Raw genomic sequence first — 14,350 nt, 5'->3', positions numbered from 1 at the left:
TATAATTATATTATATGATATATATATATATATATATATATATATAAAACAATAAAATCTTTTAAAAAGATATTTTTCGATAATAAATAATAAACAAACAAAATTTTATTCTATATATAAAAACACTCCTCAACATATCATTAGCAAATTATATTCACATTATAATTCTAATTGTGTTACATATATGCTTGAGTGTTTGATATGGGTAAGCGAGAATCATCTGGATCCCCTCAACGTAGCGAGAACAAGAGAGACACAAGAAATGTTAGCATTAATGCTATTGATAACCAACTCTTAGATTATTCGTACTTGAACCATATACCTCACATACCCCAATTTTTGTATTCTATGTACCCCGATTTTTATACTGCTGCAGTATATTCTAACCAATATCTGACAACCATGCATCCATCACTATACAATATATTCCCACCATCATTTATTGTAGGTCCAACTGTCACAAATTTTTAGCCTCCTACTCTCTTATATCCTTTTCAATCTACTAATCCAAGAGATACAGATGAAATTCTTAAACTGTTAAAGTCTACACAACATCATCAGTCTGACTCTGGTACAAATAAAAAGGCATCAAAACAGATAAGTGTACGCGATAAGAAGATATCTACGGCCAAGAGAAGAATTGTCTGGAATTCACATTTGTCTGAAAATAAGGTTGGTGTGAAGGCTGCCTCCATTAAAGACAACTTTTTAAAAAATAAAAAAACTCCACCAGAGACCTCACACAAATCTCTAACTGAGGAGCAAAAGGCACTCTTAAAAAAGAGTACACCAAGTGGATATTCTATTAGCATGCCTACCCTAAACCAGAAAAAGATCGAGCACAATAAACGGAGAATTGAATGGCCATCTGTAAGTTCTCATATCACAAGCATTCGCATGAATCCTCTATGGTTACATAACTTAGTGATCTCACCTTTTTTTTTGCAGTGGATCCCGATTTTATTTAAGCCTCCTGCATACATGGATTTGGATGACTTAGATATTAAAATGGCAACCTATGTGCTTGCACCAAATAAAAGAAGGTTAAATATCTCATTATCTATCTATTAAAAATTTAAAAAATAGTTCAATATTAATGTGATTCGTATTTGTAGTGATGAAGTATTGGCGACAACAAACAAATTTAGCGGAACTCGTGACAATTTCAAGTCATTAATTCCCAAGGAGTGGGTACATGGGGATGTAAGTGCATAATTAAACTGCTATCTCTAGCATACTTTAATTCCTAATATATTTATTATTTACCACATAGGTGTTGGATTTGGTGGCTACTATGCTAACCATGCAAGAGAAAGAAATAGGATGTCAAACACACTGGTATTTGCCAGCTGTGTTTTCGGTACGCAATGTCTTTTTCAGGCTTGTTACCGTTTTTATTTATTTTATCTTATTACTTAATTGGTGTCACTGACTTAGCCCCTAACTATTAAATTCAGCAATGCATACTGCAATGTGATACCAAAATTGAAGTTCTGTTGAAATATTATCAAAAAAAATTTATGGAAAAAGTTGATGAAGGTCTAAAAAAGATATATGATTTATTGTATTTTTAATTTTTTTTTATTATTTAATGGCATTTATCTTTATGAACTGATCTATACCTTTTATTTTTTTAAAAAAAATTGTATCTAGTAATATTCTAATACGTGAAAGTTGGTACTAGATTTTTTTACCTGTCAACGAGAACAACACACATTGGTATCTAGTTGTTTTTTTTTGTGCAATCATCAAACAATTCTGCTAGACTCCCTACCGATTGCTACAGATAAATAACAAAAGAGATCGAGTATAGTAAAGCTGGTAAATTAACTTTCTCCATTTTCACTTTTATGACATTTTTTTTAGGTTTCAAATATCGTCCTTTATTTAATTTTTTTCCTATATAAATAGGCAAAATATCTGGAAGATATACTCAAGTATGACTCGTTCTATGAATACAACACTTCGTTCAGGCCAAGGATACTTGATTTTGCATTTGTGGATATGCTAGAAACAGGAGAACAAGCTCCTGGCTCGTAAGGAATATCTGTATTTGTGTTTTTCTCTTTCAAATTTTTATCTGCATAAGCTCGCCGCGTCTTATTTAACACAGTAATGATTGTGGGGTATGGGTGGCAACCTAGATAAAAAACTACAGAAAGACGTATAGTTATACAATAAATGTAATTTTCTTTAGCTAAAAAAAAGTACTTCAATTGCTAATGTCTATGGTTTTGTTGGTAACCTAAACTATTTATATTTTTCAGGATAATGATGGTACAAGGATGCAACTTGCGTTGGATTTGATTCTAAGGCCTCACAACTTGATGCTGCGTAATGTCATTGAATCTGCTACCAGGAATTACAATAAGTATAAACAAAAGGTGTCAAACAAAAATTAAATAATCATAATTATCATGTAGTCATGTTTAGTTTATATTAACTACTAAGACTTGTTAGTTTCATCTCTTTTACTTAAAAAATTATTATGCACTATATTTTTTATGGACTCTTGTTGAAAATTAATGTTTCTGTCTTTCGTTCGATTTTAGTTGAATTTAGGTAAAGCTTAATTTTCACTCTAGCATTTAGATTCCTTGAACCACTTCTGTGTTGTAAGCTTAATTGAAAATTTGATACTAAAATATATTAAGTATTTTAAAATAAAAACAACATGAAAGAATGGTTATAATCTATCTTCTGAAAATCGGTTCAGACCGGCCGTTGAATCGATTGAACCATGAACCGCTACAAAAAACAAATCGTACAAATGTTAAAACCCCAAATTTCAAAAACCGCAATTGAACTGTCGAACCGGCTAAGAACTGGTCGGTCGAACCGAACCGTCACCTGGCCGAATTTTTGGAATAAGGGAAAAACACAAAGTTCTAAGAACGGTTTGAACTGACTGGTCGAACCGGTCAAATCATGAACCGAGGGAAAAAGCGGTTCGGACCAAGATTCTAAAAATTGGTTCGAACCGGTCAGTCGAACTGTGAAACGGTATAAAAAATGAATCGGTCATATATCAAAACCAATGTTCTAAAAACCGGTTCGAACCGATCAAACCGGGAACCATTAGCAAATACGGTTCGGACAGAAGGCAAAATCGCCAAATTCAAGAACCAAAATTGAACCGTCAAACCGGCCGGGAACCGGTCGGTCGAACCGAACCGTGACCCGGTCAGTTTTCTAAATTTTTCCCAAAACGCTATGTTTTGCGTTTGCATGCTGAAAGGAACCCTACCCAATTAGTCACCCACCCATTCACTCCTATGGCCGTCTCCTCTCGAGCCTCCAGCCCTCCACTCTAACTTCTTGCTCTCAGTTTTCATGTCTCCAGTCTCCACCGCGAGCTTCCGGCGCCACTTCCATCCAGCCACCGCCGCCATTGTAACTTCTGTGGAGCGAACGTCAGCCAACTCTGTTCGGGCAGCAACTCTCCGTCACGGTCAGCCGTCGAAATCGTAGCCACCGCCAGCTCCACTTGCCGTCGCGCAGTGTCTTCCCGCCACCACCAGCTCTGTTCGACCCTTCCACCCCTTCAGTCATTGTCTTGCCTGTTGCCAGCCACTGTCCCTGTCGCCGCCAGCTCTGCATTCTTCCCTGTCTTCCACTAACCCTAGGTATAAATTTTCTTCACAGTTTGTTGTGCAGTGTTTGTCGCTATAACTTTGCATTCACCAAAACTTCCCAACCAACAGTGTCACACTGTCACATACATATTCTATTGTCTCTCAGTCTCTTTTTTCTTAAGTGAAATCTCAAAATTGTTGGAAGTTTTTGTAAAATTGGAACAAAGAGAAGAGTAAATATTGAATATACAAGAGGGGTTATTGAGTTGCACTTTGAATTTTAGGGTGAATTGCAGAATTTAGGGTAGATGTCTAAGGTAACAAACTAGAAAAAGGTTTGCAGAAGAGTAAGAGCAACACACCAAAATTAAATTTATTCTAAAGCTTTTGCTTTCAAGTTTCAAAGTATTTATGGCTCACCTATAGAGGGACCTGTAGTTTGAACTCTTAGAGTTTACACTAATAAGAAAACAATTAATAGTTGAATATGTATCACCCGTTTCTAATACGCATTAGTTGTATAATGGTTTACTGCAGGATATACACATTGAATATGTATCACCCGCTTCTGCGTCTGTTTTTTGGACAACCCTTGTTCTGCCCTTTTTGGTCAACTCTTGTTCGAGCTGCTTAGCCCTCTGTTCAATTCTCTACGCCGCGTGTTCGAGCCTCTGTTCAGCCTCTGTTTCGCGGCCTTTTAGCCACCGTTCCGCCATTGTCTGCCTCCATTCAGTGATCTCTGTCGCGATTTAAAGCTCCTCCCTTTCCTTGTACTGTTTGAATTTCAGAACTGCTCCATCCTAGGGTGATTTTTTTTTCTTCTTCCTATTCTTTCTTGTATTACTTATTCAGTTATTGTTTTTTTATTGTTATTTTCATGGTTAGTATGTTTTCTAGTTCTTATTTTGTTGTTAGTTTGCTGTAGTTTAAAATGTTAATTGTTCTTGTTATTTTGATTTTCAGTTTTAATTGATCTTATTAACTTGTTAATTTGAGAAATTATTGTTTTGGTGTTGTTCTCTACCTTTTGATTGTTATATTGTGTTTTGCTGTGGTTGATTTAATAAATTAGTCATTGAGTGGAAGATAAAAACTTGCCATGGTAAAATTGCTCCTGCCATGTTAAAACTGCTCCTATTGGTTTAGTATGGCTCAATCCATGCTTCCAAAGAGATTCTACCACCATGCTTGGACCTTCTCTCTGAGGTTGGTCCTGTGATGATTAAGGATGTAAATCTTGTGACCCACTTTAGGAATTAATTTTTTAGTTTCTTTTTTAAATTGGGTATCAAAATTTTGTTTGTTGATCCTAGTAATTTTGTTTGTTGATGTGTGAATATATTCTTTCATATTCCTCACTAAGTCGTAGTGATCTGTATGCCTTTGATCCCATAGCCTTTGTATTGTTGCATATTGGTAAATAGAAGGTATCAAATTTTGTGACATAGCTATTATGTTGCTGATCTAGAAAATTGGTTGCTTTATTATATTCCCTAGAAACAATACAACTATACAACTACTAAACCTATAAACCAACCAACATATTTAAGGATATCCTTCAATGGTGCCATTGTGAGAATGGTTGAATTCTTGTCTTCTCTCTCTGGAAAACTTAATTTGTACAATTTGTAGAGTTGAAGTTCAACAAAAGCTAGAAAAAGTTGCCATAAACAAGAATAAGAAGAGAAAAAGATGATACTTTTATTTTCAAAATAAATAACTTGAGTGGTTTATACACTCTACTGTACAAATGTTATCCTCAATTATCAATACAACCTAAGATATTATCATATTGCAAGCTCAAAATTGCTTCACCAAAATTAATAATGAATGAAAGAATGATTAGAGAGAACTCAATAAAGGAAACCTCAAGCAGGAAGATCATTCTAACATTACAATGCACCCTTGAATTCTTCCAATTTGCCCTCGAACTGCAGGAAGATCAAAGAGTTCTAGCAGCAGTCCCACTGCTTCCTTCCTCTCTTCTGCATCTCTTGTTAGAGACTTCACCACTAGTGATAAAAACTCGGTTTCTGCCATCTTCTCCTGCATAATACTATTATATAAGATAACTAAGTAATTAACAACAACAAATACAGTCAATTTCACAAGAAATATTGCCTTATTTTTAGAATTCTACCTTTGTCTCATCTTTGCCCAAAGCCGTATTCGTAACAATTGAATGATGTTAAGAAATTCAGAAGGAAATTGAATTGAACCTGTTGAGAAAATGCAAGGGATGACTAAGAAATTTGAGAAAACACCTAGAAGTTGAGCTTAGACTTCCACATGTTAAAAGCTGAGAACTTTTTGAGATATCCAAACCAACAAGCAAAGAATAAGACCACCTCACTTCTTAATTCTTCTTATTCTCACTATTGAAGTTGATACAGAACGTAAAACAAGGGGTTGAAATTTGAGGTATGTATTATAATAAGAACAAGTCATTGTTTGATAGGAACTACCCATTAAATGTAGGATTGTATTATATGGTTGTCTTGTTATAATCTTCATGGACCTCACGCTGATGAATTAAAAGTATACCAAAAACATACTCTTATGGAACTGATATAGTTCTGTTCCTTTATGTATTAGTGTAATCACAAGTTACTCTCCCATCATTCTTTGTACCCAGCAAGGTTCTTACTTCTACCTGTGTTCCTTTTGTGGGTCTTATCTTTTCATTTGGGTTGCCTAAAAATACTTCCTTTTAATGTGATTTGATCTGGGTTTTAGTGGATCCTTGTGGATGAAGCTGCCTTTTGATATCTATCATATGCTAACATAACTACATAAGTGCAAATGCTTTCAATATTGATGCTTTGATTTGAAAATTTCTACTTTGCTTCAGCATTATTGCTCTTTGCCTACTTGAAGATTGTTGATCTCCTTGCTTTCTTTATATATAAATAATGTATTTTGATTAGTTTTCTCCCCAGTTTATTGATTTTGATCCCCTTGTCTGTTTTTGATTTTGCATCTGGAATCAGGAGTACATATTTAAATTATTAGTCTCTAAAATTTGAACTATTAGTCTCTAAAATTTGAGTTAGGTAATTTAGTATTTTTAATGATGTTTAGGATAAAATAATTTTTTATGATACATATGTAAAATTTTAAAGTTAAAAAATAAAAGAGTTTATTTATTATATTTATGTTTATTATGAATTTTTTATTTATAAATTATTTTATTTTAAAATATTTTATAAAATTTTAAAGAATTTAAGAAAATAAATTATTCTTCGTTATAAACATGTTTATTATAATTTTTTTAAGTTTTAAAAACTGTTTTAACATTCTTATGCACTAATAGCTCTTAGGTTTCATAGAATTTGATTGACCAATAATTTTAATAAAAAAAAAAATTTAGTTCATTTTGCCTATTCCATTCTCCTAGAATTTAGTTAGTACCTAACATGTTAAAATTTTAAGTTCAGTCATGGAGAATGATGGCAAAGAGTCGTATAAAGGAAGGTGATCAATCTGAGGTTTTAAGTGTTGAGTATAAGTACAGTTCTAATGAAAGTGATGATATGGTGGATGTAACTGTAGATGAAGCAGAGGCAGATATAATTAATACTGATGGTTGTGAAAAGTTGATAACTGATTTGACCATCGAAGACATATGGGGACTGGTATTTGATACAGAATCTCAAGTTTGTGAATTTTATGTCAAATATGCCAAGTGCTATGGATTTGCGTCCCGGAAAGACTTGAATGCAGTGGATGCTAATGGCAACATTAATACAAGAAAGTTGGTTTGTAATAAAGCAGGAGAAAGAAATTGGAAGCACCTTAAAATGGACAATCGGCAAAGGGAGCATAGGGCAATTACTCGTGTCAACTGCAGGGCGAGGATTCGGTTCATTTGTCACTATAGAACGGGTAAGTGGAAAGTCAGTGTCTTTGAGAGTGAACACAATCATCCACTGTATCTACCTAAGTACAGACATCTTATTGCCGCGAATCGTAGGCTTGATGAGGCCGATAAAACACAAGCAGACAGCTTGCGAGCATGTGGTGTTAAAACTTGCCACATAATGGGTTACATGGTTTCCCAAAAAGGTGGATATGATAAAGTGGGTTTTACCAGCAAAGACTTACATAACCACATTAGTAAGACTAGGCGTGGCAAAGTGAAAGACGGTGATGCATTTGCTGCGTTGGCCTATCTATTTTCTAAAGCAGACAATGACCCATTATTTCTAGGAAAGTTCACCTTAAAGGATTGTAGGTTGGATAATTTGGTGTGGACTAATGGAAAAAGCGTTGTTGATTACGAATGTTTTGGCGATGTACTGGCTTTTGACACCACTTACAAGAAAAATGTATACAACAAGCCCTTAGTTATATTTTCAGGGACCAACCACCATAGCCAGACAATTATCTTTGGATGCACTCTGCTCTCAGATGAAAGGTCCGAAACTTTCAAGTGGGCACTGAAGGAATTTTCAGAAATCATGTCAGGAAAACTACCCAGAGGCGTTGTGACAGACGGAGACCGTGCTATGAGAAGGCTATCTTAGAAGTATTTTCTGGTATACCACACAACCTTTGTGTATTGCATCTCCATCGTAATGCGGTACAGAATATAAAAAACAAGCATTTTTGGGACAATTTTAATGTATTGTATGGACAGTTTACCGTACAAATATTTGAATAGAGATGGAACGAAATCATATCCAAATACGGACTTGCCGAGAATGAATGGGTCCAGGGCATTTATAATGATAGAATGAAGTGGGCTACCGCATATTTGAGGGAGCACTTCTTTGGCCACATAAGAACTACATCACAGTGTGAGAGAATTCATTCATTATTGAAGAACTATGTTGACAGTAAAACCAGTCTCCTTGAATTCATGCATAAATTTAGTGAATTACTAAGGCATTACCGAAACAACCATCTTACTGCTGACTTTGAAACCTTTTATAAGTTTTTTGTTTTGACTACGTGCTTTGAAAGTTTTGAGAAACAAGCTGCTGAACTTTATATTAGAAATATTTTTGAACTTGTGAAAGATGAGATAGAAGCAGCAGGTGCCTTAAATGTGACTGAATGCCTAAACAGTGGAGACATTGTTGAGTACAACACGAGTGAGTATTTTAATCAGCAATGGGAATTTAAAGTATCTTACAATAAAGACAAGGACCTGTTTGCGTATGAGTGCAGGCTATTTGAGACTCGTGGATTACCGTGTTCCCACATCTTTGGGGTCTTGAAGCATCGCAATGCAAAATGCGTCTCTACATCTCTTATCCTGAAAAGATGGACAAGAAATGCAAAAAGTGATTTTATATGCTCAATTGGTGAGCAAGACACCGCTGATAATATAGTGCCCACACTTAGATGCGGTGCAATGGCATCTATTTGTTGGAAGCTTTGTGATATTTCTTCCAAAAATTCAGCCAACTATAGGGAAGACTCAGGTGAGTTACTTAAGCTAATTTCGAAGGTGCAAAATAAAGGTGATGCACAAGCGAGGCTTTCCCCACGTCAGCGCTAATAGGTGATCCAGCTGTTGTGAAGTCAAAAGGGGCTCCAAGAAAGGTTCCAAAAGGCTAAAAGAGGCGAAGATGTTCGCATTGTAAGTCAAGCAGGCATTTCGTTAGGACATGTCCATTACTCGCCAAGGAGGACTCTCCCGCCGAATACTCAAATGCTGAAGATGAACCAATGGTATTAATATAATGCCTTGCTTAATTAGTTACTTTATGCTTACCTATTATTTTAGTGTCTTTCGCAGAACTATTAAATAATGCTATATTTTGAGCAATTTTTAAAATTTTTTTTAGCAGGTTGAAGAATGTGATGCCAATAAACAGACTCTCTCTCAGAACACAAAATCAGTAGAAAACACACTCGTGCACAATAACAATAATTTTAAAGTAAGTACTTGTCCATGTTATACCATCTATCAAGTTTATTGTCATTTCAATTCAAATTTTCAACATATTATTCTCATAGTGCTTATATTATTTCTTATTATTCTATTACAAAAAATTCAAGGGTTGTGGAAGCAAGAAGTCTGTATCTAAATTGACAGAGACACCGAAGATTAGAGCAAATGGCAAAAAAAGTCGACAGAAGGTAACATTTCGCATATCTAATAATTTATATTAGATAATTCAAGAAGGAAAATTAAAGTCTTAATTTGAATTTAAATTATATTAATCCAATACCATAAGTGTAACTGAGAGTTCAAGGGTGAGTGAGGCCAACACTTTGAGAAAATTCTTACTCGACTCTAGCTTGTCTGACTAGTTTCTTTATTTATTTATTTTTTAAATTTTGTATCGTAATTATTTAAAATTTATGATTTATATTTAGACCGAAGAAATTACTCTAACTCAAGAGATATTAAAAGATAAGACCAACACATCAGGAATAGAAGTGACCGAAGTTCCAGATGCAGCCACAACCAAGATACCAGGATTGCCATAATATCCTATGAATCATTATCCAGTGGTCCTTCCTTATCAACCTTATGGTGGAGTCCTCCCTATTCCTTTTCATCCTGTTCCAAATGGCATGGCGTACTTCAACCAATATCCTTCTACTGCCGGAATTACATCATATCCTCAGTTTTCTCATGTCTCATGGTATTCTAGTGGACCCAGTGATAGCAATACATGGGCTGGACTTTTGAATGATGTCATCAACAACAAAAAGCCATAGAGTTATAATCTATATATTATATTTTTAATTTAGGCATGTTAAAATTGTTGATTATATCTTCCTTTCAAGTGCTTGTGCTATCAATTTATAAAAATTAGGACTGGTTTCACAGGATTAGATTTACAACATAGGATATTTTTTATTATTTTTGTTTTTATTATTTTCTTGTGGGCATATGAACCGTCTAGTGACATACGACATTATATTTTGTTTACGTTTGTGTTGGTAGTCTCTATTTGACTATGTATGAATTTATACTCTTTTGGTGATTGAAATTTAGTTCTTTTATACTCTTTTATACTCTTTTAGTTCAGTGGCATCGTCTTTCTTGAAAGCATATTTCTCTTGTGGGGATGACCCTACTCTTTTATAATCATGAGAGTCCATCTATTCTGAAGTTATCCTTGAGGCTTCAAGTTCTTTCACTGTGCTGTGCTGGATCTAAGGCTATCAATGATCCAAAAGGTTAGTTAATATGATCTTGATATCTTGAGCAGAAACTGTTGTAATTATCATTATTGTTATTGTTGTTGTTGTTATTATTATTCTCATCATCAATGCTTTTTATAGGAAAACTCTAGTTACTAATGCTTTTTATATGAAAACTCTATTCCCCCTTATGAAAAGTGCCCGTCTTTTTGAGATTTTGGGTTGTTTGGTTATGAAAATTATATCTGAGGTCATTTGAAAGATTAAATTTGTTAAACTGTTAGTTGGGATATTTTTAAGCTGTTCTTTTTTCTTGGTATCTATAGGGCATGAGAGTCATGGAGTTCATCTCTGTCACAAATGTCGATGGCCTTTCCCGAATCCACATCCAAGTGCCAAGCACAGGCGTGCTCACAAGAAGATCTGTGGAACCATTGAAGGTTACAAGCTGTGTTCCTCCGAGGAATAATCTCGCTCAAACGGCTCAGATGATGGACATGGTTCTAATGATGATAAAAAAATCCCCAAGTGATTTTTTTTTCTTTTTTCAGAGTGTAAATATGCAGTGTCTAATGTAATGTGTTGATTTGGTGAGAATATATGATTTTTTATGTATAAATGGTCTTTGATATTAGTGCTATGTTCTAAAATGGCTAGGTTGTTTTATGTTTGTGCTGATATTCTATTTATTAGGTTATGTCAGGTCCAGAGGTCTTGAATATAGGCAACAAGGAGAAGGATGATAGTGAAATTGGAGATAAAATAAATAGATCAGAAGATGAGGTATTTTTAGATGCAGTTGCAGACTTTTCAGATAGTCAAGGAGTTAAGGAATCTCTGTAGGAAGGTAGTTTGGACTCAAGTACCAGTGTGGAACGGGACGGCAAAGATGATCCAAAATTTTCAGGGTCTTCCAAGGACAATAATTTTTTATGGTAAGAACTAAGATGATAGGTTTAAATCACATGTTCTCTTAATTTTACAGCTCAGTAAAATACTTGTGCCTGAAAATTTGAAAATTAGAGGAAACTTATTCTTTAGGTTGTGAATGATTATATAGATTGTAAGATTAGTGGAGATATATACTCAAGAAAATTCAGAATATATTTATAAAGAATAATTTATTCTCTCTTTGGACATCTGTAAGAACTAAATGCAAAAATTAATATATACTTATGATTTATGATGATAATTAATAAAGCAAAACAACTAAGGACAAAATGAGACATTAGAAGAACAAAATCTGTGTAAAAATTCCTAGATGATATATTGAATAACGGAATAAAACCAGCTTGCTATTTATAGGAGATATACTAGTTCAGGCTTTTTCTATTTGTTCTAAGGCTTCTATTTTAGGAGCTTCCTTAACACTGAGATTACTAATATTTGGTAGTTGAAGAGTACATAGAAGAAGGCAGAAGTTTGCAATACTTATTATAGCCATGGATTTGCAACAAGAGTAAAAAAAAATTGCTGATGTATCAGAGAGTGAAAGGAATTGTAGGTCAAATATCCTGTTTATTTTTGAAGGTATCAGAGAGTGAAAGGAATTGAAGAGAGAGAACAAAGAGAGTGAAGGAATGCTGTTTTTTATGAGAATGAAAACTACTAGATACAAGTTGGTGAGTGTGTATTTATACAAGGATTAGTGTCTAACAAACTAAACAAATGTATAGCTACTTCTTAACAGTATAGTGACAACTATCATAACCTCTAACTAACTTTCTCTAACTTGACTAATATCTCTAACATGCTCCTTCAGACTGAGGCTAGTAGAAGCTTTTGCTAAAAAAAGATAGGGATTTTTTTTATGATAATGATCTTGACCTTCTTGGGCATGTAAGCCTAAAGATTATTCAACTTAATCTCACTGTATTTTTGTTTGCAGATTCTAAAGTGATCTCACAATTCAAAAGTTCAATTTTCATGTGCTCTAGGCATGGAGGCTGTGGTGTGAAGAGAGGCCATTGGAGCTTATAGATGAATCATTAACTGACTCAGTTGCTGTAGCAGAATCTGAAGTGCTAAGATGCATTCACATAGGGCTTTTATGTGTACAAGAGAGACCAGAGAATAGGCCAGACATGTCAGCCATAGTTCTAATGCTGAATGGTGAGAAACCATTACCAAGGCCAAGGGACCTGCTTTTTATCCACATCAGTTTGGCTTTTCATCAAGGAATTGTGCAGTAAATTCAGCTAATGAAATTTTTGACATTGTTAGATGCTAGATAGTTTATTTTAGAGTTTAACATACTTTAAGGCAAAAGAAAAACGTTCACTCTAAATGTATATATCATTACAACATGTTCTTACTTATAATTATACATGTTCTTATAATTATACCTATGCATATACCTATACCTCATTGAGTGCACTTTCTTGTCTATTATATAGTTTCATTTCTATTTAGATTCAGGATCCACCAAAGGGATATTTTTCTTACGCTTCCTTCTTTTACTTTGTTCCTTCCTCTGAATTTATTTTTGGGTATTTTTCATATTTTTGTGTGCACTTCTTTTCAACTTCAACCCCATTCATAGAGTATAAATAGGCATGACTCATAACCAAAAAATATCAACGCTCAACACCATCCCTGAATCATAGTTACAAGTACTCCTATTCAAGCACTTCACAGTAGTACCAAATTCCATTTGAAGTATTTTGCTACTGTTATGAGAAATGTCATTTATTGTAAGTTGAATTGGCCAATTATCAATATCATCCTTGAGCTTAATGTTGAGATCCTTCAGAATAAATTTTTAATCAAATTCTAACGCGCATGGACCTGAGTAACCGTGAGTTCATTGTTGCTTAATGTAGAATGGTCACCAATCACATCTCTCTCAATAAAGAACCCTGGCTTCTTTGGCTGAGGTAGTTCCCATTCACTACTCAGCATCATAAGCACATATAACATGCTTGGTCGATCTTCTGGATTTTGTTGCACACATAGTAAACCGACATGAATTGTTCTTATGACTTCTGGCAAATTAATTGAGTCTCTGATCGATGCATCAACTATTTCTAAGCACTTGTTGCTACGTGATTAGAAATGTAAATAAATATTAGGGACAAATGAAAAATTAATTCTTACATCGGCAAGAAGATTAAAGTAATGGTCAATATCGATGAATCCTTTATTTCGCTTCCCACTAAATATTTCTAATATTAGTACACCAAAGCTATAGACATCAGATTTTGTTGAGTACAGCCCACCAACTATGTACTCTGGTGATAGATAGCCGCTACACAAAACATCAACATACAATTTCAAATCAAGAAAAAACGATCTTATTCATTCCTATCAACATGTCATATAAATGCTTACTTAGCCACTTACTAAGTTCCAACAATATGTCTTGTATTTGCTTCGCTTTCATTTCCTACAAAGCTTCTTGCTGTTCCAAAGTCCGAGATTTTAGGATCCAATTCATCATCTAACAAAACATTCCTAGCCTTGAGATCTCTATGAACTATTCTATTTCTTGAATCTTGATGAAGATAAAGAAGACCTTTGGCAATCCCATTGATGATACGAAAACGCTTTGGCCAATCTAGTAGCTTTCCCTTCTCACAATCTATTTTAAAGAAAATGAGTTGGACTAATATTCTAATGAGGCTTTAAGAGTTGCATAATCATTCTTAAATGAAAAGAAGAGTATGGTT

The 14,350-nt window shown here is 34.3% G+C and overlaps 3 protein-coding genes across 3 annotated transcripts in view; 2 read left to right on the top strand and 1 right to left on the bottom strand.

The window, feature by feature from the left end:
• Nucleotides 7,025-8,101, top strand: LOC110272093 (protein FAR1-RELATED SEQUENCE 5-like). The gene has a single exon (XM_021123910.1). The coding sequence runs from the start codon at nt 7,025-7,027 to the stop codon at nt 8,099-8,101; it is 1,077 nt and encodes a 358-aa protein (XP_020979569.1).
• Nucleotides 11,018-11,606, top strand: LOC110272291. Its single transcript, XM_021124356.1, has 2 exons — nt 11,018-11,210; nt 11,386-11,606. Exons 1-2 carry the CDS (start codon nt 11,021-11,023, stop codon nt 11,523-11,525), a joined length of 330 nt encoding a protein of 109 aa, XP_020980015.1. The 5' UTR covers nt 11,018-11,020; the 3' UTR covers nt 11,526-11,606.
• The window catches only part of LOC110272092 (G-type lectin S-receptor-like serine/threonine-protein kinase SD1-1), a 1,226-nt gene continuing 118 nt past the window's right edge, over nt 13,243-14,350 (bottom strand). The window contains exons 2-4 of the mRNA XM_021123909.1: nt 14,025-14,269; nt 13,779-13,929; nt 13,243-13,428 (exon numbers count right to left, since the gene is read on the bottom strand). Coding sequence (XP_020979568.1) covers nt 13,243-13,428; nt 13,779-13,929; nt 14,025-14,269 — 582 coding nt within the window. The remainder of the gene's footprint in view (nt 13,429-13,778; nt 13,930-14,024; nt 14,270-14,350) is intronic.

Source organism: Arachis ipaensis, chromosome B05, assembly GCF_000816755.2.
Source record: "Arachis ipaensis cultivar K30076 chromosome B05, Araip1.1, whole genome shotgun sequence".
Lineage (NCBI taxonomy): Eukaryota > Viridiplantae > Streptophyta > Magnoliopsida > Fabales > Fabaceae > Arachis > Arachis ipaensis.
This window is presented reverse-complemented; position numbering and strand designations above follow the sequence as displayed.